At 33.0% G+C, this 26,500-nt stretch overlaps 3 protein-coding genes across 4 annotated transcripts; 2 read left to right on the top strand and 1 right to left on the bottom strand.

The window, feature by feature from the left end:
* Positions 1 to 1,755: 1,755 nt before the first annotated feature.
* LOC106376241 (protein NRT1/ PTR FAMILY 6.3) lies at positions 1,756 to 7,115 on the top strand. The gene is made up of 5 exons (XM_048782241.1): positions 1,756 to 2,102; positions 2,214 to 2,391; positions 2,478 to 2,517; positions 3,477 to 4,051; positions 6,167 to 7,115. Exons 1-5 carry the CDS (start codon positions 1,991 to 1,993, stop codon positions 7,032 to 7,034), a joined length of 1,773 nt encoding a protein of 590 aa, XP_048638198.1. The 5' UTR covers positions 1,756 to 1,990; the 3' UTR covers positions 7,035 to 7,115.
* Positions 7,116 to 15,898: 8,783 nt separating this feature from the next.
* Positions 15,899 to 18,426, bottom strand: LOC106376240. Of its 2 annotated transcripts, XM_013816308.3 has the most exons (3): positions 18,093 to 18,426; positions 17,285 to 17,425; positions 15,899 to 17,189 (listed from the first exon to the last, which is right to left on the bottom strand). In XM_013816308.3, the coding sequence occupies exons 2-3, from the start codon at positions 17,396 to 17,398 to the stop codon at positions 16,050 to 16,052; spliced, it is 1,254 nt and encodes a 417-aa protein (XP_013671762.2). In that variant the 5' UTR covers positions 17,399 to 17,425; positions 18,093 to 18,426; the 3' UTR covers positions 15,899 to 16,049. The 2 variants fall into 2 exon arrangements, with proteins under 2 accessions (XP_013671762.2, XP_048638197.1); XM_048782240.1 differs by lacking the exon at positions 18,093 to 18,426 and having other exon boundaries at positions 17,285 to 18,067.
* Positions 18,427 to 19,236: 810 nt separating this feature from the next.
* On the top strand, positions 19,237 to 26,213 carry LOC106376239 (flavin-containing monooxygenase FMO GS-OX-like 2). Its single transcript, XM_048734959.1, has 14 exons — positions 19,237 to 19,322; positions 19,392 to 19,484; positions 19,634 to 19,730; positions 19,775 to 19,844; positions 19,892 to 20,024; positions 23,016 to 23,272; positions 23,362 to 23,411; positions 23,605 to 24,184; positions 24,719 to 24,789; positions 24,895 to 25,047; positions 25,125 to 25,207; positions 25,304 to 25,439; positions 25,544 to 25,720; positions 25,813 to 26,213. Exons 1-14 carry the CDS (start codon positions 19,237 to 19,239, stop codon positions 26,026 to 26,028), a joined length of 2,202 nt encoding a protein of 733 aa, XP_048590916.1. The 3' UTR covers positions 26,029 to 26,213.
* The last annotated feature ends 287 nt before the right edge of the window (positions 26,214 to 26,500 follow it).

The following is a 26,500-nucleotide window of genomic DNA, read 5'->3' as shown; positions in this document are numbered from 1 at the left end:
CCATAATGTAACATTACTATTTTGTAAAAAAACATTATATATAATTTTGAAAATAATTAATAATATGTAAAAACAACATAAAAAATGGAAATACTACATTAAACATATGTAAGATTACCATTTTACATTTAAAAATAACAATAATATGTAAACATACAACATAAAAAAATGGAAAACTACATTAAACATATGTAAGATTACCATTTTTCACTAAAAAAACGGCTTATCTCCATAATGTAACATTACCATTTTATAAAAAAAAGAAAAAAAAACATAAATATAACTATTTGACTATTTGTCCAAGTTCTTCTATTAAACATTGCCGTTTTATATTAAAAATGGAAAAATACATTAAGATTTAAACATCTATCTTAAAATATAAAATATAGATATTAACTAAATATAAAGTATAAGAATGTAAGAGCTGACCTCTTTGCTAAAGGGGGTCGTCTCCAGAATTCTATTTTATCCCATGTAAACTCTTTGATTCCGACGTGGTTAGCGGACTAACCTCTTCGTCCTGAATTAATAATACATGGTGTTCGCCGTAAAAAAAAAGTTAATTAAAACTAAAACGCAGAATTTTTGCTTTAAAAGACTTAAGCAAAAGTTATAGTTGTTCGGTTTTATCATTAAAAGTTATATGTAGTAGTAGTGTTCATGCTGGGAGATTTCACTTACCATGAGTACACATCTCTGTGTAATCTCTCCTCTATTTCTGTTTTTGGTACCTATTGGTATCTGCTGTTTTGTTTTTCCTTCTTTCATTTGTTACCCTATACGTTGCCTGTCTAGGCTTTGTTATTGAAACTTTCAGTTTTGAAAAAAAAAGTAGTGTTCATGCTAATTAATCCTCTTCAATGACCTGGCCAACGCTGTGGGAGAATCTCTGGTTGGCGCACAACTGTCACGTGCTAATAAACTGGGCCTGAGATATACGTATAAGCAAAGCCACCTACGCCTAAAAGTTATGATCCATTTATTTTCATCTCTATTTTTCCATTTTTCCATTTTCGGATTTAGGATTATCTTAAAATTCTTTTTTTTTTGCTTAAAATTATCTTAAAAATTTCTATTTATTAATTCTATCTATGTAGTAGTTATCAATTTAATTCAAGAGAAGATAATAAATTTTGTGATCACCACTCGTTCTCCTTTTCTTTTTCTGGATCGGACTCCTCGTTGTCACTTGTCACCTGTGTCAGGGCTTCATCAATCTTTGGATGTATACAAAATAATGGACTGTGGGGGATATTTACGTAAATATATAGCAATATGAACATTTAAAAGTGCTTTTATGGTGTTGAAACTTCATCGATTGGCCTATCAATAATTCAGAGATCAGATATATTTTCTGAATTTCATATGAAGTATAAAAATCTGTTAAATAAAAGATTTTAGTGATAAAATCATTCAACTATTTTTAAATTGAAAAAAACTTAACTAAACTTCCAACATTTTAAACTTAAATAAAAAAAAAAACATTTTAAACTCTCATCTTAAAAATCGTTAACGTCAAACTCTCAACTTACCACTTGATGCCACTGAGGCAATGAAAAATGACCAATGCCTTTTAACCTAAACAGTTCATACCCACAGTTCCAAAGTCAGAGGGAATGGTAAATACTATTTGGCTTTGGTCTTTCTCACACAGACGCACGCAATTTCTCTTTCTACGTGTGTGTATATTTACTACTTCTATATGATATCTCTCTCCCCAATAAAAAAACACTCATCAGAGTCATGTGTCACTTTTTACTTCAATTTTATATTTTTATGTATAAATAAATCAAAACCAAAAAACTAAAATTTTAGCTTGGGAAATTTCCAGTATAAATAGAGGCATCAAGACTCCAAAGATGAACACGTTTAATATCATAAAAGAAACCAAAAGGTCTTAAAAAGCCTTTTTCAGAACTTTGCTTGTATTGACCAAGCAACCTTTGTCCCTATAAGAAAACTGCAAAAACATTTCGTCCAGCATCAAGATATGTCTCTTCCTGAAACAAAATCTCAAACCCTTTTAGATGCTTGGGACTTTCAAGGCCGCCCTGCCGATCGTTCTAAAACCGGTGGATGGACTAGCGCCGCGATGATTCTCTGTAAGTATAATAACACACATTTAGTACGCTATAAGCTTATTCGAAATGGTTTGGAGTTAATTTCAGTTTCTTCCTGGATGTATCTAACTTCTTGTTAATAATTTTTTGAAGGTATTGAGGCGGTAGAGAGGCTGACAACTTTAGGTATCGGCGTTAATTTAGTGACTTATTTGACGGGAACTATGCATTTAGGCAATGCAACAGCGGCTAACACCGTTACCAACTTCCTCGGAACTTCATTCATGCTCTGTCTCCTCGGTGGCTTCATAGCTGACACCTTTCTTGGAAGGTTGTATATATATAATTTATAAATAATTATCAAACTGATATTTGTTCCTGTGCTCATGTAAAGTAAATTAATTTTGTTTCATATAGGTACTTAACGATTGCTATATTCGCCGCAATCCAAGCCACGGTAAGGACTTTAGAAGTCCCTTTCGTCTTACAAAAATTATAGCCAAGAAAATGAAGAAATTATAAATATTGACTACTCTAATAAATCTTAACAATACTTGGGTTCACCCCTATGGTTAATGGTTAAATTCACCTCACCTTTTATAACCAACCAAATTGCCATGTAGGATTAGTTAAAAAGACAATAAAATTTAAAAAAAATTGCTGAAAACAAAACACTGACGTTAACGCCGTCTACAAAACCCGAAATTCTAAAAATCTAATATCTAAACCCTAAACCTCAAATCCTAAACTTTAAATCTTAAATTCTAAACCTTAATTTCTAAACTTAAAACCCAAAACTCTAAACCATAAACCCTAAATCCTAAACTCTAAACCTAAAATTCTAAATTCTAAACCCAAAACCCTAAACCATAAACCCTAAATTCTAAACCTTAAATTCTAAACCCTAAACCCAAAACTCTAAACCATAAACCCGAACCCTGATCAAGTAATGAGTTTAGGGATTAATTTAGGGTTGTGTTTTGGGTTTAAGGTTTAGGCTTTAGGATTTAGGGTTAGAGTTTTGGAGTTTAGGGTTTAGGATTTAGAGTTTAGGGTTTAGGGTTTTGGGTTTAGAGTTTAGGATTTAGGGTATTGGGTTTAGGATTTAGGATTTGGGGTTTAGGGTTTATGATTTGGGGTTTAAAGTTTAGGGTTTATATTTTTGATTTTTAGAGTTTTGGGTTTTACGGACGGTTTTTCTAAATCATTTATTTTTTAATTTTATTACTTTTTTTAATTAATCATATATGGCATTTTGGTTGGTTATAAATGGTGAGGTGAATTTAATCATTCAACATAGGGGTGAACCTAAGTATCGTTCCTAATAAATATATGAAAACAGTAGACGGCATAAGTCTTTATTTTGTTTATGTTTTCCAAAAATATATATATTTATGTTATTACTATGATTATTAGGGTGTTTCGATTTTAACCCTCTCAACTATTATACCGGGACTTCAACCACCAAGATGCAACCCAACGACGTCGTCACACTGCGTACAAGCAAGTGGAATACAACTGACGGTTCTGTACTTAGCCTTATACCTCACTGCCCTAGGTACAGGAGGTGTGAAGGCAAGTGTCTCCGGTTTTGGGTCAGACCAATTCGATGAGACTGAACCGAAAGAACAGTCACAAATGACCTATTTCTTCAACCGCTTCTTCTTTTGTATAAATGTTGGCTCTCTTTTAGCCGTGACGGTCCTTGTCTACATGCAAGACGATGTTGGACGCAAATGGGGATATGGCCTTTGCGCGTTTTCAATCGTACTTGCTCTAAGCATTTTCTTGGCCGGAACAAATCGCTACCGTTTCAAGAAGTTGATCGGTAGTCCAATGACTCAAGTTGCGGTGGTTATTGTGGCGGCGTGGAGGAATAGACGGCTCGAGTTGCCGTCGGACCCATCGTATCTATACGACTTGGACGATATTATCGCAGCTGAAAATTCGATGAAGAGTAAACAAAAGCTGCCGCATACCAAACAATTCCGGTACTATTTCTATTGTCTAATTGGCTGCTTTATTTTCATTAATTTGAAACATTTTACTCAAAGAAACAAATCCCACCTATACTTACGGTTATGATTCATTAAGGCTAAAATATTTTTAAGATTCAAATTTGATATTTTCTATATTTTATTGAAAGGGTTCATCTCAAATTATTGAGTGTGGTGGGTTAATTGAATGTGATAGTATAGACTTGAGAATGTGAAATTAAAAGTGGGGCTGTGTGGGTGAGAAATAACCCAAAAAGCTCGTGTCCTTTAGTTGAAGGGAGACCACAACTATTTTCATTATATGCCTACTTGGCATTAGAATCCAATTAAAAAGGATTGAAATGGTTTCATTTGTCTCTTGTAACGAGGTAAATGAAAATTTATCATAAAAAAATTACTACTATTCGACCATACAACGAAACTGGTCCATGCCAGAGCATGGATTTTATACAGCTAACTACAATATTTTGGATTATTTCCTTATAGTTGCGTACATGTGTGTGTGTACTTACGTTAGATAGCTTGTCAAGTTCAATACATAGTATATAGGTAAGAAAATAAGAAAATAAAAGTCTCCTAATGTTAATCAAAATAATAAGAAAAAATAAGAAAGTTCCTCATGAAGATTTGATAAAGATGAAGAAAAAAACTTAGGGATATATGCACATTGGGTAATATTCTCCATTGTTACTTTTCCTCTAAATGAAAAAAATATAGAAAATTTCACATCATATGTTCGATTATTTGGTTATTGAAACGAGAATTACTGAGCGAACTTGTTCTATTGGCTGAATATCTAAAATATTATAAATTTTGTTTTTGTTGGAAGAAATCTGATCTCATAAAAGAATTAAATTAAAATTGTGGATCTCGTGAAAATATACAAGTTTCGACAACCTATAAATAACTTAAGCCCCAATTTGTGGTGAAAGTAAAAGTAGGTTATCATATTCCATTTTTTTACTTTTATTATTTTATGATGAAATCGTTTGCTTTAGACCTTGGGTTTTGAATGGTGACGGATTGCACAGCCCTGCATCACCCTTAATAATAACGAAAAATTTGTACATAAAACATATATGTATACATATATATTTTTATTGCTATTAAAATCGTAGATACCTGACTCTGATTTATTTTTATTGCTATTAAAATCGTAGATACCTGACTCGTGATTTCCCCCCCTCCTCAAGTACAGCATCTTTCTATTATTTCTGTTTGCCAACCAAGTACAGTATCTTTTACGCATCAATCCCTATGCTGCCGACTTATTCTTAGGTCCACCCCTAGGGTGAACCTCTAGGTTCACCAACCAATAGAATTGTTTTATTTTATATTCGATATCTTTTAAAAAAGAAAACAAAATATTGTCAAATTATATTATGTTTTTAAAATTAAAAGGTAAAAAAAATAGTAATAATTACAAAAAAAAATATTTTACGTCGTCAGCATAACATTAAACCCTAAACTCTAAATCTAATCTCTAAACTCTTAATCCTAAACCCTAAACCCTTGGATAAACCCTAAACTCTAGGATAAATCCTAAACTCTAGGATAAATCCTAAACTCTAAATCAAAATCACTATACACTAAAACATTCAAGCGTTTAGGGTTTAGGGTTTTAGTATTTTTTTATTTAGAGTTTAGGATTTATCCAAGGGTTTAGGGTTTACCCAAGAGTTTAGGGTTTACCCAAGGGTTTAGGGTTTACCCAAGGGTTTAGGGTTTAGGATTTAGGGTTTAGGGATTAGGATTTAGGGTTTAGTGTTTTGTTGAGAATATTAAAAATATATATTTTTTTTAATTCTTTTTTCTGTAACTATTATCTTTTTTACTTTTTTTATTTTAAAAACATAATATAATTTGAGAATATTTTGTTTCCATTTTTAAAAGATATCGAATTTGAAATAATGAAATCCTATTGGTTGGTGAACCTAGAGGTTCACCCTAGGGGGTGAATCCAAGAATGACTCTATGCTGCCTAGATAGACACACAAGAATCCAAAGGAATCAAATTACTTTTAATCGCAGATAACTGTATAGTATCTTTTTTCCCCATAGAAATCTAATATGAATCTAACTATTCCTTATATCATTTTGATGCCACAGCTCGTTAGACAAGGCGGCGATAAAGGACCAAGAAGCAGCAATAACCCAAAACGTATTCAACAAATGGACACTTTCAACACTAACCGATGTTGAGGAAGTGAAACAAATCGTTCGGATGTTACCAATTTGGGCAACATGCATCCTCTTTTGGACCGTCCATGCACAATTGACAACATTATCAGTCGCACAATCCGAGACTATGGATCGTCACATTGGGAGCTTTGAGATCCCTCCAGCATCAATGGCCGTCTTCTATGTTGGTGGCCTCCTTCTAACGACCGCCCTTTACGACCGTGTGGCCATTCGCCTATGCAAAAACCTATTCAACTACCCTCAAGGTCTAAGACCGCTTCAACGCATTGGCTTGGGTCTTTTATTCGCAGCCATGGGTATGGCCGTAGCTGCTTTGGTAGAGATCAAACGTCTTAGAACCGCACATTCACACGGTCCAACAGTCAAAACGCTTCCTCTAGGGTTTTATCTACTCATTCCACAATACCTTATTGTTGGTATCGGCGAAGCCTTGATATACACAGGACAGTTGGATTTTTTCTTAAGAGAGTGTCCTAAAGGTATGAAAACGATGAGCACGGGGCTTTTATTGAGCACATTGGCGTTAGGATTTTTCTTCAGCTCTGTTCTCGTGACTATTGTTGAGAAATTCACGGATAAAGCTCACCCTTGGATCGCTGATGATCTCAACAATGGCCGTCTATACAATTTCTATTGGCTTGTGGCCGTAATTGTTACTTTGAACTTCCTTATTTTCCTCGTTTTCTCCAAGTGGTACGTTTACAAGGACAAAAGACTAGCTGAGCTTGGGATTGAGTTGGAAGATGAGCCAGATATTCCCATGGGTCATGCATGATCATGATGATGAATAATGTATTATTGTCGACATGTATGGATTTGATTTCGAGTTTTGTGGTATATTTTATGATTTTTTTTTCAGTTTACCTCTTGTTTCCGAGTCGACAAAATTATGGACCGACTGATAAGGGATAAAGATTCCCGTCAAGGTCGGCATAAAAGCAGAAATTGAAACATTTCTTAGGTTTTTTTTACAACAAAATGGAAAATTTGTTTAATTTAACGCAATTGATGAGTACTGTTTGTGTTAGAATAAAAAAGATGTGTATTGTTTAAATTTCAAGTTGTCTGATATTTTCAACTTTGTCTCTTTTTGGATATAAGTGAATTCATGACCCCAGTTCTGAGAATCTATTGGATCGATTGGTCCCTCGGTGACTATTGGTCAAGTGACAATATGAATTATTAGGGAGATAGTCCAAAATCTATACTATTAAAAGGGAAGGAATCCTAAAAAATCTATCTATAAAAGTTGTTTGGACTTTTTTATTAAACTACTAATATTTTGGTCTTACTTTAAATTTATACTACCAATATATTACCATATATTTCTCTAACAATAATTTAGTCACTACTTATTATTTATTAGGCCCACATTTTTATACACGTTGATATCAGATCCTAACTACATCTATATTTTATTTGGTAGACCTTATAATACACGAAAATATGGAAATGTTCCTGCAATGTCATATGTTTGCCTAACGTATTTTTAATGCTTCTCTTTGACTATGGACAATGAGAATGCAGCCATATACGATGTCAATACTCTTATTCAAATTTGACTTATTCACATAAAAACCATTAGTGTTACAGAGCACATCGACTATTATTACTTTCGATACATACCACAAGGTCCACAACTAACTCAAGATTCATTTTGGACTATAAGAATTAAATCAATATTTTGGTTCACTTTGTATTTTAGTAGGCTACATGAGTAGATAACTGAACACTGTTTTCATTATTATTTTTATCTCACCATCTTCTTAAGTTTTAAATAAGAACTAAACCCAATACCAAAAACATCTAAACCCTATATAGATTATATGTAATCTCAAAACTATAATTTTTTAAAACTTAATAAATCTATATATTGTCAGATTCATGAAATATTATAGGATACTAGAGATTTTATCCGGGCTACGCCCGGATTTATACAAATAGCATTAAATTTAATATTTATATTACAATATTATATCTATTTATAAAGGTATAAATAGTAATTTGAATCAGAAATGAATAAAACTCTGCAATTTATTGTTTTTACTATCTAAAATATGTATGGGATGATGAACAAATATTAAAATGAATAAAAAAATTGTTAAACCTTAGTTATTATCCAAAATATGTGTTCTTACATATTTAGGTTATTATGAAAATATATTATTAATCTTAACATCACATTTTTAATATGTATTGTTTAAATCATGTTTAATTTTTATATGCTATTTATAAAATTATAATCTATTTATTTATGATTATAATCTATTTTACATTGTTTTCGATGTAAATAGGTAATAATAACAATTATAGATCAATGTAAAAAAGATTTTCTTATTGTCTAATTTTAAAAACAGAGTTAATTTCTATTAAACCAAAATACCCAATTACAACAAAGAACATGACAAAGGTATATTGTGGGTTTTTTTTCTTTGTCGTTGAGCTCCACTTTCTTTTTATATGAAGTGATTTAGTACTATTTTCTGTATTCTAATTTTTTTTTTCAATATTTTTAAACCTTTTCAATGTCTATAAGCTTGTTGTAATTTTTATACAAAAATTTATGATGTTACCATAATGTTCGTACTTTTATAGATCCAACAATAAGTTAATTCTTCTACATAAGAGACTGGTTAATTTTTAATCTTAAAACTTTTCATAGAAAACTTATAGTCCAAAGTTTATTTTGATGTACCATTTATTTCAAGCGATAGTTTAGATAATTGATGATCAATAACTTTAAAAGTGTATAATATTTTGTGTAATAAGAAATACTTTTGATTCATCAAAAATGTGTCAAAAACTCCATATGTTGTATTTGGATAGTCAAAAACAATTCTATAGACCAAAGCTTTGGAATACATTTTTTGAATGAGAAAACGAACATATCTCTAAAAAAATCCAAGTCTTTTTGCAAATCTATAGTGACCGTGAATCTTAATCTTTATATATGAAGACATAAATAATTTAAACGGCCAGTTATTCCAATCAGTTGACACCTAAACCACACATGAAAAACCACTTGTTTCACTCGCACCATCCTTTAGCTATGTTGCGTGTTCTGCCCCTGAAGTTTGCCACACGACCAACTATATGCCCCTGAAGTTGCGTGGAAGCTCATATGTTTCAGAAGTATAGATAACACACAAATTCATTAGACTATTGATTCAACCACAAGATACGTGACCATATTTTTGACAATATAATCCAAATTCAAGCTAACAAACCAAAACAAATCAGAAATGGCAACCAAATTAATATGATGATCCATTAAAAGAAGTAAAAATGAAATCTGCTGCCTGTAATAGAACTCTATGCCATAATATTTGATGGACAGTGAGAACCCAGACTTACACCTTCCTTCTTTGAACCACAGTGGAAAAAACAAACGACACACAACAATAAAAACTGGTGGGTGTGGTTAATGACAATGGCTCATTCACCATTGTTTCATCATGTAGCCCAAGTAGTGTACCAGCATATAAGCCTAAAATTCCATATTTAAAACTGTATTGTGTAAATAAATCCACAGTGATTTTCAGTGTCTGAGAATATAATTTTAACAGAAAGATTTTAAATTTTGGATTAGATTTCTTACATTGCAATCAAAAGTGCCAGCAAGGACTATAGGTGCGTAAGGCTCTTGTTCTGACTAAAAAAGGTTAATACAAAATTTAGCCTCTTTCTTGGTTGCGCGAACAATGCCTTGGCAGGAGCCTTAATATTGCATCTAACTCCACAGAGCTGAATATTTGAATACCAGAAAAAAAACATATACACTTGTAAAAGAGTTTCATAGAATGTCAAAAGAGTTATTTTTGTGGAATATCATGAAGAAATATGTCAGTTCACAATCTCAAGATACCTGCATATATGGCGATTACATTTCTCTTGCCTTTGTGATCCATCCTAGAGATAATTTTATTCTCTTCTTCCAAGGATAAAGACATGAGGTCAGGATGCAGTGTTGTTCATTCATCTGTAATATGAACACCTGAAAAAGAGTTTGAAATGTTCAGTTTAGTGGAACATAAACTCAATGCAACTCTTTCCCAAAAAAAAAAAAGAGGAACGTTGTAACATACGCTGAATTCAGTGTTGAATTTCGAATCAGAGACTCTACTCGGGATTCCAAGCAAAAATCTGCAGTTCGATAAGACCATCATTCACGTTACTGCCACTTAAAAATTGAATCGTGGATAGTTTTTGTAAAACCAACCAGGATCAACTGGACCATCTATTGTAACTGTGACTTCCCGTCCGTTTGAGAGAATGTCTACAGATAATATCCTTCGAACATCAAATGGTTCTGGAGCATATCTGGCACATGAGTCCAAAATATGACATGCTCAAACTAAAATTTCTTTCTCAGAAAACAAATGATGAAGCATATCCTGATTGGTGGCACAGGAGTCCAAAATATGACACGCTCAAGCTAAAATTTCTTTATCAAAAAACAATGATGAAGCAAAAAGATAGGACCAAATACCATATATAGGTTCCCGTCCCCTGGTTTCATGCTGCCCAATACCACAGGATCTTTCAGTTGGAAAGATCTATGTCCCTCCTTCAATAGCTTCAAAATAAGACTGTGGAAGGGAGAGTTTTTAAGGACTTGGTAAATCAAAATCATTTAATATATGAGAGGGTGTGGTCATTAAAATCATCAGTAAACATAAGAGACTAAAGATAGAAATCTGAAAACGAAAGAAATATCTGGACTGACGGATCAAATACCTTTTAGATACAATAACTTAAGTTAGTTTTCCATAATACTCTCAGATCTTTCTGCTCAAATACCTAAATCTGGATTCGAGCTTTGTGCATCACAAATACAAAAGAGTATAACACAAATCAGAAGACACACTTATTACCTCTTCTTTTTTTTGGAGGTTCCAATTGTAATTCTGGAGCCGCCACGAAGCTATGGTAATACCAAACAAAATTCTGTCAATGAATATAGAGTAGGAGTAAGTAGTCCAAACAACAAATAAATAAATCGATGAAGATCCATGGAAACGTACGATCAGTGCTTCATAATCCTCTCAAACTTGGTGTTTCCGACGTTTGAGATCTTTTTAAAGCTCGAGGAAGGAAAATAAAGATCTCCAGTTTGTTGGTGGTGGTTTGAGACGTATTAGGGGTTCAGATGGCTGCATAACATATATAGGGTAAGAGAGGGGAAGTCGTAGTGATCCATGAAGTTTTTGCCTTTGATCTGAGGAATGCAATTATAGCTGAATTATTGGGAGGAGGAACTGAAAGGTGAAGAAGATGGAGAAAGAAGTGAAAAAGGCTATAAGTTGAAAGCATTTTGGCTACGGAGACCGAAAACTGAAGAAAAAATGATAATTTAGGTTATATTGGACAGGTGTGTGACGTGGTAGTTTACTCTTTTCCTATTGGTTGATTTAATTGGCTACGTGGACACCCTCTCCTTTGAGGATATTATGCTTTTAGTATTGTATAGATATTTAATAGTTCTCTCAAATTATTAAATTCTTCCAAATGAATTTTAATTTAAAATAAAATTATATAAATAAATACAAAAACATATATTTTCGTGACTATTAGCTTTTTTTTTTACAGTTAATCTACCAAATTGATTTTGTATCATGTTGATATGGTTCACACAAAACATTTTAAAATTTAGACGAGATTTACACAATTATTCTTCTGTCTAGCAACTTACCAAATATACCTATTTACTGTTAATAAATATATCCTACCAACATTAAGAATATAAATAGTCAAGTTTATATCAATCATAAATACTATATATTAGAATAGATTTTGAAGAGATTTTAGCTAAGAGAAATATTCTGAATTGTATCACCCTATTGGTATTCATTCATTCATTTCTTACGTAATTAAATTTACTAAAATTATCTATATATTCCCTTAAAAATTATATACATGGTTGAACTGTTGCCCATATCGCTGATTATATCATTTCTTTTTTTTGACAACACATACTTATATTGTTATACAGTATCTTATAATCTATATTCTGGTTTTCAACGTGTGTAAACAGTTGTACATGATATATATCATTTGTGATCTATTTTAAAATAATTATACATACATCATAACACATATTCATTTTTTTTAAAGGGCCAACATAACACATATTCATATATTTATAATATACTTTACTTTTAAAATATAAAATTTCAAAATATTAAAGGTGAAATAATCAATTTTTATTTATAGTTTAAAAATATTGCAAGTCAGAATATTTATAAATAAAATTAATGTATTTTTTTTTATAAAAATAAATTGTTAACTAGCTAAAATAGTTTAAACAAAAGAGACTCATAATACGAGTCAAAATTATCCAAAATCTCTAAAATTATAGTTCAATTAAAATAGCAAAATAAATTAAATACAAAAATTTAAAAATAAATCATAAGAAATGTTAAAACATATAAATTATTTATAAATTATAATTTTTATAAGATATATGGCCTCATTTGAAAATCTGGAGAGAAGTTCTGTTTATCGACAAAACACATTGAGATTGGTATAAACTTTCACTAGGTTTGGAATACCTAAGTTAAACAAGATTTTTTTTTTTGAAAAAGTATTAATCTCGCGCTTCAAAGCTTGATTCAAAAGTTTGAATTAATTTTTGAAAAAATATCATCCGATTTATATGGGATTTTATCGGGTCAACCAATATTGGATAGTGGATTAATGATAGATTTTTACGTTTTCACCGAGTTTTATCAGATTTTTATATATAAGGTTTTAACAAAATTCATATCGGATTATATATGAATCACCTGATTTACTTCTGAGACTGTAGGTTTGGGTCACGTATGAAAACACTGCTACAAATATTAAAAATTCTACAAATATATACTATTAGATTAGCTCAAAATCTGCCAAGTAATTTTTTTGTATCATCAACTCAACAAGTGTAACTCTTACAAAATACACACAAAATGCAATGATGATGTTGTAACATAAGAATGTACATATATATTCTAAAATAAACTATTTGATAAATTATATAATTTTGTAACTTAATAATATACTTCAAAACATCAAAACCAAAATAATAATTCATATCAAACATTATTACTACTTATAAAAAAAACCCGCGCTTTTGAAGCGCGGGTCAAAATCTAGTTATCTTTAAACCTACATGACAAAGATCAAATATACTTTACGATGGTCTTCTACATTAGACTAGTTACTTTTGTATTATTGTATTGTCACAAATTATATACTACTAGATAAACATAACTAAACTAATTACAGAATATAATAGATTAATGGCAAGAATATTATAGAAATTGAGGTAAAAAGTAATTTTATAAATGCTTATCCTGAATATTTTAGATAAGACAAATAATACTAAGATTATTATCTTTTCGTCAAATTATTGATGAAATTATTTGTGAATTGGCTTGATGACCCTAAAATATAAACCCTTCATGCATTTATTCCAAAATTAAAGAAGATGAGCTAAATGTATGGAGCTTTAATTTGTTTTGCAATTTCCAGCTATGCTTACGATATAAAATTAGCAAGGAATGTTATGTGCACGTTTGTTTGTCTAACTGTTGTCTCCCAGCTCTTACCTTGGTTTGCAGATATAAATTACTCTCTCCGTTCCACAAAGATAGATTTTTTAGTATTTTCACATATATTAAGAAAATACATTAATCTACCAAAATAAATATATATATTGTTTTCTGTAATTTTTAATTTTTAATAACTTTTAACCAATAGTAATTCAATAAAATCAATTAATTTTCTTGAAGTTTACAATTTTTTTATAAAAACACAAAAAATACATCTTTCTCAAATAAATTTATTAAAGACCAGAGAGAGCATAATATAACATTATGATTTCTCAAATAGTCTCCCATCCCAATCATGCAGCTTTAAATTCTGAGTTAAGACATATATATATGATCACTTCTGGCATGAACATCAAATCAGTTATATCCATTCCTGCATATAGACATTAATCCAATCCATCAGTATATGAACAAATTTCCATAATAATCTAATCAAATTCATTGATTGATGAACTAGAATCCATACTCATCTAACGATCTGCTTCAGATATGTCTTTCAATAATCTGATATTTTAAGCCTTTTTACGGAAAAAAAAATCAGTTATTTTGGACTGAGCTGGATAAATGTATATCGTTGTGAGAGATATACGATTTTATAATCCAACTGCATAATTAATTCAGCTAATTTTCATTATTTATTTTTGGTTGTGTAATTATATTTTATAAAAAAGTATTATAAATAACTTATTTTCTGTATGTCTAATTTAGAATAGGAGTTTTCTAGTATAATATCAACTAAGTTTCATTTTATAATTTTTAGTTACGGAAGAAAATATACGTAATTTTTAATGAGATTATAATTTATAACTTTTTTGTTTAAAAATGTAAATAGTTTTTCAAGTTACTTAAGAAAATGTACATTTATTTGATGATCTGTATATCTAGTTTAAATTATGATACTTTTATTTCTTCAGATCAATTTATTTGATGATCTCTTTTGACAACAGACAACATATTTTCTTTTCTTTTCCATGCGTCATACACTATATATATAGCTGGACCCAAATTCACATAATATGTACCAAAAAAAATATCAACTAGGCCACAGTATATTCCAATATATTGACAACCATATTAAAGAGGAACATATAGGAAAATATCTTAGAAAGATATATTAAAGTATAGCAACATAGTATGATTTACTGTAATGATTGTCGAAGAGCAATAATGTTGAAATGAGACTTATTTGGATATGGAACTTACATGTGCCAATCACAGACAGGTAATCATGAACTTTTGGTCTAAAGAACACTAGTTCAGTTTAATGCGACTTATAAAAGACATGAGAGGAGAGTGAAATGGGGGGAAAGATGAAACTACCTATTTTCTTTGTCATGAATTCAATTATTGTCGAGTAGATTCATCCAGATTCCTCTTTGGAATATATTCATGTTCATTACATTAATAATTTAATATATTTCCAGTTGACACAAAAAGCAGAATTTCGACATGATGAGTAATATAAATATATATATATATATATATATATATATATTGTGGACGAACAAATTGAGGCGCTCACCACATAAAATGAGAAAGTATCTGGATTAATGTTTTAAAAAAAAATTCATGTAAATACATTGTATATACTTTTTTAACATTACTATAAACCATAGTGTATAATTAACATAAAAACTAACTAACTTTGGTTAAGAATACAACAAATCAGTGAAATAAATATCACATAAAATAAATGAAAACCTAAGAAAACTCTAAACCTAGTGTGGCAGAAACAGCACGGTCGGTCAGAAGGAACACTTCACCAAATTGAAAATTTCAAACCGAGACTACTCCACGCTGATTCTGAAGTTGATGGCAATAAGAGTCTCAACGACAATTTGGAGATGTAGTGATGATAAACTAGAGGCCTCTTTTAAGTAAATGGGCCACGGCCCATAAATCATCAGTTTAAATGTTGGGTTTACGAACCATGTTCCAAGATTCCAACATAGACCACATTTCATTGTTTCAAAAAAAATATAACACATTTCAGTTTCTCCCTAACAAATAACTTAAGTAACATTTTGAAAGAGGATGAGAAACAGAATGTCATCACTCATCAGCTCACTAGCTTTCTCCTCTTATCAATAATCAATGTCATAAAGTTAAATATAGAAAAAAGAATTGAACAACATAAGACTGTTAAAAAGATTACACAATGAAGCAAATCTGAAACCCATGAAGATACCATCATAAGATCATTCATGTTTTCGCCTTCTTTTACCAACGTACCTCTGTGACACTGAACGTTTGTTTTTCTGGTTCGCTCCGAGTTTGATGACATCTTTCGTTTTCCCTTGCATCTTCTTGTACTCTCTTGATCTCAAAACCGCTTCCAGGATGTTAATGTCTTCACGGATCTCGTGCCTAGAGAGAGACGTTAAGTTGGGGAGTATCTCCTTCTGAAAGTGCTTCATCCTCCTCCCTCTTCTCAGCTTGAGTCCCATCTCTTTGTTGCCATCTCTTGTGATGTTGTTGAGCTCATCCATAGCCATTGAGGACACGCACAAGTCTTCTTCTGTGTTGGTTTCGCTTATCCCTAACGTGTGTAGCTCATATGAATCGCAGGAACAGCATTTCAAGTCTTGCTCCTGAGATAAGCTGTTGGTCCTCGACACAGGCTCTTGATTTCGATATGAAACCGATGATATGTGGACTAATGATTCAGCTGCCATCTGAATAACTTCAGAGAAGTCTTCCTCCTCCTCGTTGCAACGTTCTTTCTCTGGTAAGAGAGGAAACTCAAGCCTGGTACGGCAAGAAGGATCTGGTGCTCGAGGAGAGGAGCCTCTTCTCAAGTTGTTTTCAGTGGTGCAGCAAGATGTATCTGAAGCTGGAGATGCAGTACCGTCTTTTTCACGGACGTTTTGGGATTTAGGAGAGCAAAGCGGCGTAGTTTCATCATCTATACCACTCTTCTCGCAGCTAGTATCTGTCTCTTCGATGTAAGGACAGTTCAGATCTTGTAAGAAACAGCAACGAGGCTCGGAAACCAACTCATCAGCATCAGGGAAACTATTAAGATCCAGTAAACCTGACTCCATATCACTTGCTTTATCACAACCATCCTCCTGTAAGAGAGATTGATGAGCCAAGAATGATGGTTTTGTTTCAGGACTTTTCACAGTGGCATAGCTAATGGAATCCTCATCCTCTGCTGTGGGAAGTTGTTCAAGATCAATAACAATTCTTGGGTTTCTCTTGCCACTCCAGCTTGTGGCTAACGCTTCTTTCTCCTCATTACAAGTGTAGTGATCTGCAGGAAGCCGAAGATCGATGTCTTGAATCCTCATACATCCATTGCTGAGATTGGAGCTCTCTCTTTTCACTGGATACACCTGAGAATGAGAATCTCATCAAACACTGTTGTCTTAACAACAAACATCGAAAAGGTCAAAGCATTGGACAAGACTAGAATCTGAATAAAACTAACCTGTCTCCCAAAGAGAGTGACCGTACTGGTTGGATTCTGCTTAGAAGTCTCTTTACATGATACAACATGTCTCTGTGACAACACTTGTTCTTTGGACAAACCGAAGAAATACATGGCTCTTTGATTCTGTGTCCGCGTCCCCTATCAAATGCCAACACACTGAGAACAACATTGACATTCCAACACATAACATAACAAAGAGCATACAACAGAACACCCATGGAAGCCTAAACAAGATTAATACCAATGAAGGTATAACAAGAACATCAATGTACATGACCAATTAATCAAATGGAAATACATAAAAATGTCCTGTTATCTTTAACAGTATGATAATTCTGATTCTGTTTTCCTATGTAGAATTTTGACAAGGTTTTAAAAATCTTTAAAAACCTCTGCTAAACCCTCATAATATTAAGTCCACTGATGGATATTGGATAGATACTAAACCTATATTGATCAATGATCACACACACATACACACAAAGAGCTTCCGTAAATGGCTTTAGAAGAGTATATATATAGTTTCAGTATAAATCTAAAACATGCAAACAAGTAAATGCTATAATGGAAGATTCCATAAACGCTTTAAAAGATAAACACAATATGTAGCAGAGGGTTCGTTATTCACATTAAACAAAAGTATACATATTTTCCTAAACCAGAATTCAACAGTTACAAGCTATAAGGGGAAAAGGAAAAGCATCAAACTTTATCATGACGAACAAAAACAAAACATACTATTATTACTACTTGGACTTTTAGATTAAGAAAAGTAGTATATAAAATATTAAAATAAAAGAGTTACCCGTAGAAAAAAAAAACTTGAAGCTTGGAAATGGTCAGAGAGACGAACAGATCTGGGGAGACAGGGGAATGAAAAGAGACCAGGAAAAATATCTCTTCAAGAAGAAATGAGATCCATTAGTCAGGTTCTAATGGTTATTGTCTCCATCAATATAAGATTAGATAGATTATACATACACACATATAACGTGTATCTGTAACTATCACATAAAATTTACAAAAATAAAAAATCGGATCATGAGGAGCGAAAGAGAGAGAGAGAGATAAAAGAGGAGACTCTCTCAATATCTCAGAGAGAGAGATAAAAAAGGGTATTAAAAGTGGTTAGTGTGCAACAATCAGAGGAGCTATCTTCTTTCTATGATTTATATTATTTAACTTTTTTTTGTTTGGTTATTATTGACAAAGATTTTATAGCAGAATCCATTAACAAGACTATTTCATCCTTAATTTATTAACATTATTTAATAATTTAATTAAAATTTTAAAAGAGAAACCACTAAATGTCACTAAAGTTTTCTTAAACTTAAAAAAAGATTTCATTTTTTTCTCTGTTCTTTTTTTATTTATTCTTTTTTTTTATAGTGAAGGATTATGTGAGATGCTCCGTTAATAATGATTTTAAGTGTGTTTAGGATTCCTCGCTTTTTCTTCTAATTATGATATAGAATGGGATTTGTTTAGTCATTTAGTGACAACTGACGATAATAGTAGTCCCCTTTTAAAAAAGTAGATAGAGAGAGACAGAGAGAGAATATTAAACAATTAAAAAATTAGTAAAGTTTTTTTTTGTTGCAGCTGTCGTGTAGGGATAGAGAGAGAGATTTTTAGGTCAGAAGTGCGTGGGGTTGAGGAAAGAAGAGGGACCAAACATATAGTTTTTGTGTCAGTAGAGGAGGAGGCTCTGTTTCCCAGCTTCTGCCATCTTTTAATAGTTACATCTCTTTTATTGCTTTATCCCCCACAATTTATTGACATACTATTTGCTAAGTTATTGTATTTTGTACCATCTTTTATTTTTAAAATAAATAAAAAAATAAACTTTTGAATGTCGTTGTTTAAGGATTTTGGATGGGTCATTTCTCGGTTCTATCGTCTTAAGCGTTCGGCGTACGGGGATAGGATGAATAAAATTATGAGAAGAAATGAAACAATACCGTCTCGGTACTTGGAAGAGGTTACCGCCTTGTATGCAAAACGTGCTTCCCAAGAGATGCACCGCATCAGCTTGGTGCGTGTCAGGGTGGTTACCTCAGTTGTATAGCCGAGATATATAATTGGTGCACCACATGTTTAACAGTGGAGACTGGAGAGGTGAGGAAGTACAAGGCAACTCCGTAAGACTTGCTACACAATCAGACAGTGATAAGTTGGACGATGATCATCTCATTATGTGTGTTCTTCCTTCTCAGTTACTGCAATCTGGAAGATGATTAATGGTTCCTCCTTTAACAAAATGATTGACATGTATGTGTGTTGCCTTTTTTTTACGTTAACTCTTAACCATATTCATTGTCTCTTCTACTTCTTTTATACTTTTAGTTCCAAGCTCCCTTCCTTGAGAGCTCAGGCTGATATTCTTGCCTCTACACTAGTAGTTTCTTCTCTGCCTCCTCAGCAGCTGTCTTGTAACATTCTCGTAAAACATCTTTTTTCCTTCACAATATTAGCGTACTCTTGCAGATTCTGAGTGGCTGCAAGCTTGAGCTGATGAATCGCATCTTTCATATCCCCAAATCTCTTTGGAAAGCTCGTTAACCTTAGCAGAGTTTACTTGTGATGCACGTTTGGCTTATGCAGCCTGGTTTAGAGCCGTGGCTTTGAAGTCCGTTGCGGAAACAAAGCTCTGTCTAATTCTGTTGAACTTGTTCTCTGGCAACATCAAGTTCCTGGTGGTGAGGAGGGGACCCATGGGACTAATCATGCTCAAACTGTTCTTCTCGCTGTTGGACGGTTTCTTTATTGAAGCCCATAGAAAAGGCCCATCTTATGAACCAATAGAACCATCTAACTAGTGTTTCTAAGCTTATATAAGTGTGGTTAAGAGTCTGATGAATGTAACCTTGGCTGTCTCATAAGCAGCCTCCTTTCTCTTTCATGAAAACAATCTTAAATCTTCATTCTTCTTGGTGACAACTTACAAATCTTATATGTTATTTATTTCTCTGCATAATAAAGCTCATTTGAGCTATCATCAATAAGTCTTTAAGACACAAATCTATCTTTTTATAAAATGCTTTAATTCTTTGGTGCCAATAGCGGGGCTTTAATTCTTTGGTGCCAATAGCGGTTTGCTTAGACTTGTCTGCACGCACGTCTCTTCCTATCTCAACGTTCTCATTAATTGTGCTTCTGACTTATAATGGTTGACTTTTTATATAAACCAAAATGACTTCTACTCATGTCAACAGTAGATATTTTTACATAACTAGCCCGTTCAAACCCGCAATTTCAAGCCCGTTCTAATAGCCATAGGCCCAATAAACACTAATCTAAAACTACTTTGCGGTATCTCGTTGTTAACTTGTATTGCTGGCATTCCAATTCTAAAACTAAAACTTTCTTCAAATTGTAGTAGATTTAGTTACGGAGGTGTATTTAAGAAAATATAATAGTGCGAGGATGTCTTACAAAAGCACTTGTCCAAAGTCCAGTCTCTTGCATAAAATTTGGACCCCTCCAATCTTTCATCCAAAAGAAAGATCATGGGAATCAAACAACAAACTTCACTTTATCGAATATACAAATAAATGCTTGAAGAAAAATATTTGTTGATTATTTGATAAATACTTGGCTGCCAAATGAAAACTAATAACCTTAAATTAATTTTTTCTGCTTATGGTATATGTATTACCAACACCCTTTGTCGTCAGAATTGCTGTTTTTCGTAGTGGCTATTGGCTAGATGAGTCCAGAATGTCACGAAAATATTTTTGCTTAGGGATTGGTTCGGAAATTATGAATATTGTGACAATTTTAGTGTCCAGTACAATAATTCATTTTAGTTACAACAATCCATTTTAGCAAAACAAAAAGTACAATAATTCAATTATCAATTAAAACCTATAACCTGAGGGGTAGATCAAACTTTGGAAAGTTGAAGAAAGTTTGATGTGATCAGTGGTCGTGGGTTTCAGTGTTTTGTCCAAAAAGACGAAAGTGTCCATACAGGAAGATAAAAGAGAGACGTCGCTTCCATTTTTTTTTCAAACTACTTTGGTAATTGATTTGTCTGCAACTTGATGGATATTTTTCATTTTTGGCGTCTATCATTTTCAAAGAACAATAACGTAGACGATTCATATTTGCCGGCTCTTTGTAGCTTTACTAATTTTATAATAATATCATGTACGAGAAAAGAAAAAGGGTTTGTAACCTAATTGAATTTGTAGATAATGTAAGAAGCTGCTTCTCCATTTTCACGAGGAAATAAGTCGATCTCTTGCTTGAAAGGGGGAGATTAGATGGATGTATTCGAGAATGATGTGATAATCGTATAGATTTAAGAAATCACTGACGTTGATACTGCATAAAACCTCAAATTATTCCTTCTATTAATTAGTATATGTATATATATTTAGTCCAGCCGTATAACTATAAAAGCAAGTTATATATATATATATATATGTATTCTTGTTTATTTATATCTAATCTCGGGTATTTTTAAAAATATCTAATCGGACTTTCAAATGATCATCAGAATTTAGAAAAAAATTAAACTTCGAACTAAGAAAAACCTGGATTTTCTTAATTTGTATTCATACTTTTATAGGGAACATGTTACGAGAGAACAAAGAACAATAGTTTCCAAGAGAATTAAACATTGATCGGGTACACTAGCCTGAAAATATTGTGAATAAAAACAGTAGGTCCCATCAGCCAACTGCAAGCAAAATGAACTCTTCTAAATCATTTATAAATATTTAAGAATTATTTATTAAATTTTATAAACCTAACTCCACTCACTAAACTATAAACCCATAAACAATAATCACTAAACTGTAAATACAAATGTTAGAATATTTTTGATTGAATATATTTTGAAAGGTGCTAGCTATTCAATGTATTCCATTTCATGCAATTTTTCTAATATGATGTGCATAGTGGTATGGATATTTTATAATGAATAGTTATCCACATAACTATTACAATAGCAGGTAATTTATTCGAAAGATATACTTCATCATTAATAGAAAAGCTTACCTTTTTGAAATGCTATGTTGAATAGTAAACATGATCCTGGACACTGTTAGGTGTTGGATACATTAGTCTGCCCGCACTTCAAAAGAAGTAGTCAAAAAGGTGATTTAAACTGAATCTTTAAAGATAATTATAACTTCTTTAGTTATAAAATTGAAGCATTGCGGAAGCAAATTTACATTATATCTCTTATGATAATACCATAAGATATAATTGCAGGTTTTTCTGCTTGAAGTATTAATTCTTAGTTACTGCATGTTGGATCGCCTATCATGATTATGTGCGCTGTTCACAATATCAACCGTCTGTAGATGAATAGATAAGAGTATTAATCATCATTTACAATAGTCTGCCTACAAATAAAATTATGTTAAAAGGAGAGTATAATAAGCTATATTCAATTGTATCTGAAACACAATTATGTTTTTTTCAAACACCAATTCAAAATGAATACAATGTCATATTGTCATGTCATCTATAACACCAGATATAGAAGCAGAGAGAATAAACAATGAAAAAAATTTGATCAATGATTGAGAACTTATGTTTTAACTATTTTAAACTAAAGCAGTTGTAATTCGTAATCCAATCCAGTTTAGCCAGTGATATAAACGAAAACGCTAGATTCTCTTATAGACATGCATGGTTGAAGCAATGCTACCTACTTAATTGAATTAAATATTTGTTTTGCTAAAAGATAAACTGAATTTAATTTTCACACAAGATATTCTGGGGATCTGATCGAAACAATTGAAAAACCTTCCTGCTGGCCTGCGTTGCAGTTTGAGGTGAGAGAGATCAAGAGAGAACTGCAGGCTTTTGAAGCGTGGGAACTAAGGATTGGGTCTTCGAATACAATCAGATGTGCATCTTTCATTGCTCAGAGTGTGAGAAACTTAGGTCTCACTCAGTCTTATGTAGCTGCTGGTCATCCAAGATGGTTGGATCATATCTATGCGAATGACAGAAGTACATCTGGTGGTAACTAATTAGTTTGCTGTTTTTTTTGGTATCCGTCTTTGTAGGCGTGGATGTGTAGTTGGATGAGTCTTTCTAACCCATTTTTGTAGTGGTTGTGATGCAAGCTGTGTTGCTTGGAGGTGTTGTTGTATGGAACCAAGTTAATATATATATGATTTCAAGTTGGGAGAAAAAAAAAATTATGTAAGAATTGTCTACACTGAACTGACACGTCATCATTTAAGGTACATATTTTCCTCCTTTATATATAAATTACTCATCGTTATACTTAAAACACTTACCATCACCTTTCTTTTCTTCGATATTATTACAATCTCTTCCTCTTTTATTAGATCGCAATACATCGCTACAGCCTGGCACATAGTAATCGCGATCCAACCACCTCTCGCCACGTGGCGGTAGTTGGAGCCGGAGCCGCCGGGCTCGTGACTGCTCGTGAGCTACGGCGTGAAGGCCACTCAGTGGTCGTGTTAGAGCGCGGGAGCCAGATTGGAGGCGTGTGGACTTACACCTCTCAAGTGGAACCTGACCCGCTAAGCCTCGACCCTACCCGACCCGTAGTCCACTCGAGCGTTTACAAATCCCTACGCACCAACATCCCCCGAGAGTGCATGGGTTTCACCGACTTCCCTTTTGCGGCCCGACCACACGACGGGTCAAGGGATCCGAGAAGACATCCGGGTCACAGTGAGGTTCTTGCTTACCTGCGAGACTTTGCTAAGGAATTCGATGTAGAGGAGATGATAAGGTTCGAGACGGAGGTTGTTAGGGCGGAACCGGCGGCGGATGAGGAGAATAGAGGGAAGTGGAGGGTGGAGTCTAGAAGCTCCGATGGTGCTGCCGATGAGATATACGACGCCGTCGTGGTTTGTAACGGACACTATACAGAGCCACGGCATGCTCATATCGCTGGTAAATAACCAAACAACACGTGTCCTGAGTTGAGTTTTTCACTTGTTTTTTGTTCTTTATTTTATTTGCTTAGTTTCGGTATACAACAACGAAAATTATGATCGGCTTTTGATCTGTTAATAATTTAAAAATACTTTTTTTCGATTACGTATTTGTTACGAAAAAAAAAAGTAAGTAAAGAGAATTATCTTTGAAAACTAATGTATAAAATTTAATTCTTATTAAAAAATGTTTACGTCAATATAAGCAGTTTAGTTTAGTATTTTTTTTTGTAATGAAATATAAGCAGTTTAGTTTTCTTACTCAATTTTCATTGATTATATTAAATTAACCTTCAGAATCTTGTTCCTGATCTTATCAAATTTTGGTTTGGTTCTAGTCTGATTTTAAATCGACTAAACTCAGTGAGAATGCTGGTTGCAAATTTGTCCGTAACCAAAAAGCAGAGTTATTATTTGTGCAATATATAAAATAGAGTTTTCTTTATGGATGAAATATTGAAACAATCAAGACTTAGGCTTTCCTTTTTTCCAGGCATAGATTCATGGCCAGGCAAGCAAATTCATAGTCATAATTACCGTGTTCCTGATCCATTCAAAGATCAGGTACTTGCACAAGGATCTCATCACTATACTGAAGCTTGTGGTCTCGTCAAATCATTGGTCTCCTCGCTCAACTCTTGGATGGTTTTCTTTTTGCTGCCCTTGCAGATAGTAATAGTGATCGGAAGCTCAGCGAGTGGCGTTGATATAAGCAGAGATATAGCAAAAGTCGCTAAGGAAGTCCACGTCTCGTCTAGATCGACTTCACCAGATACCTACGAGATGCTTCCCGGTTACGACAATCTATGGCTTCACCCAGTGGTACTAACTAAACCGGCCAATGAATGATGCTGATTGTTTTGATTATCAATTATCTGATGCCTCTATGTCCATCGTAGATTGAAACTGCCCGCATAGATGGTTCAGTGGTTTTCCAAAATGGAAAGACGGTTTACGCAGATACCATAATGCATTGTACCGGGTAAGATACACTTTGTGGCTCAATTCTCCAAGAGAGCTTAAACATCCATCGATCGATAGATGTTTTTATTGAGCTCTTCGATTTTGTTATGTTCAGGTACAAGTATTACTTACCATTTCTTGACACAAAAGGCGAAGTGACGATCGATGATAATCGCGTTGGACCGTTGTATAAGCATGTATTTCCTCCGGCTCTTTCCCCCGGACTTTCTTTCATCGGTTTACCATGGCAGGTTAATAATCTTAATAATGTTTCTTTTTCTTTCTTTGTTTTGTGTGTGAATATACTCCTTGCTTTTGCATATTATCTCATTATTTGGTTTAACTTGGTTTCTAGATCACTCCTTTTCCGATGTTTGAGCTTCAAAGCAAGTGGGTCGCAGCGGTTTTATCTGGACGAGTATCTCTCCCATCGCAAGACGAGATGATGGAAGACATCAAGGCTTTCTATAATAAGCTCGAAGCCTCGGGTATTCCCAGGCGATATACGCATTTGATGCCAGATGACTCCCAGGTACGTAAAACTTCTAACTACTACATTCTGAAAATATTATCTAGATAAAATGGTCGTGACTAAACATTCCTTTGGTGAAACACTTGTCGCAGTTTGAATACGATAATTGGCTTGCGGATCAATGTGACTATCCACGGATAGAGAAATGGAGAGAAGAAATGTTTTACATTGGCTTCAAGAGAATTTATGCACAATCCGCTACTTACAGGGATAATTGGGACGATGATCACCTCATCGTAGAAGCATACGATGATTTTGTTAAGTTTATGTCAAGCTATCCCGAACTTTTGCCGTTGCTGAAAACCTAAACGGGTGATAAATATGACTTGGAAGCTTTGTTATGTGAAGAAGGTGCGTGTGTATGTTTTGTAAGTGTTTCTTGTGGCTACTTTGTTTCCAAAATGTGAAAACGTAGAGTAACAAGCCTAATAGCCTAATAAGAATGTGGGACTACATGTAATAATAATGTATTTTGGGGACTACATATAAGAAAGAAAGATTTACAGTATGAGTCACTTTTCATGTTTGTTATTACATCATAAGACACTTATAGCTACTCACACACTTTTATTAACTAAGACCACAAGAAAGCCCGTAAACAAATTAAACAAGTATGCTTCTAGTTGTCTTTTATTCTAACTAAGTTACAATTAATATCAGTTTTGGCGGGATTCAAGCACAGCCCTTAACTACATTTGGTTATCTAATGGTTAAGATTCTACAGACAAAATTTGATATGACACATATCTACCACTACATAATAACCGTTAGATATATTAA

This window comes from Brassica napus, chromosome A6, assembly GCF_020379485.1.
Source record: "Brassica napus cultivar Da-Ae chromosome A6, Da-Ae, whole genome shotgun sequence".
Lineage (NCBI taxonomy): Eukaryota > Viridiplantae > Streptophyta > Magnoliopsida > Brassicales > Brassicaceae > Brassica > Brassica napus.
The sequence above is the reverse complement of the archived record's forward strand: the minus strand, read 5'-3'. Positions and strand labels throughout refer to the sequence as shown.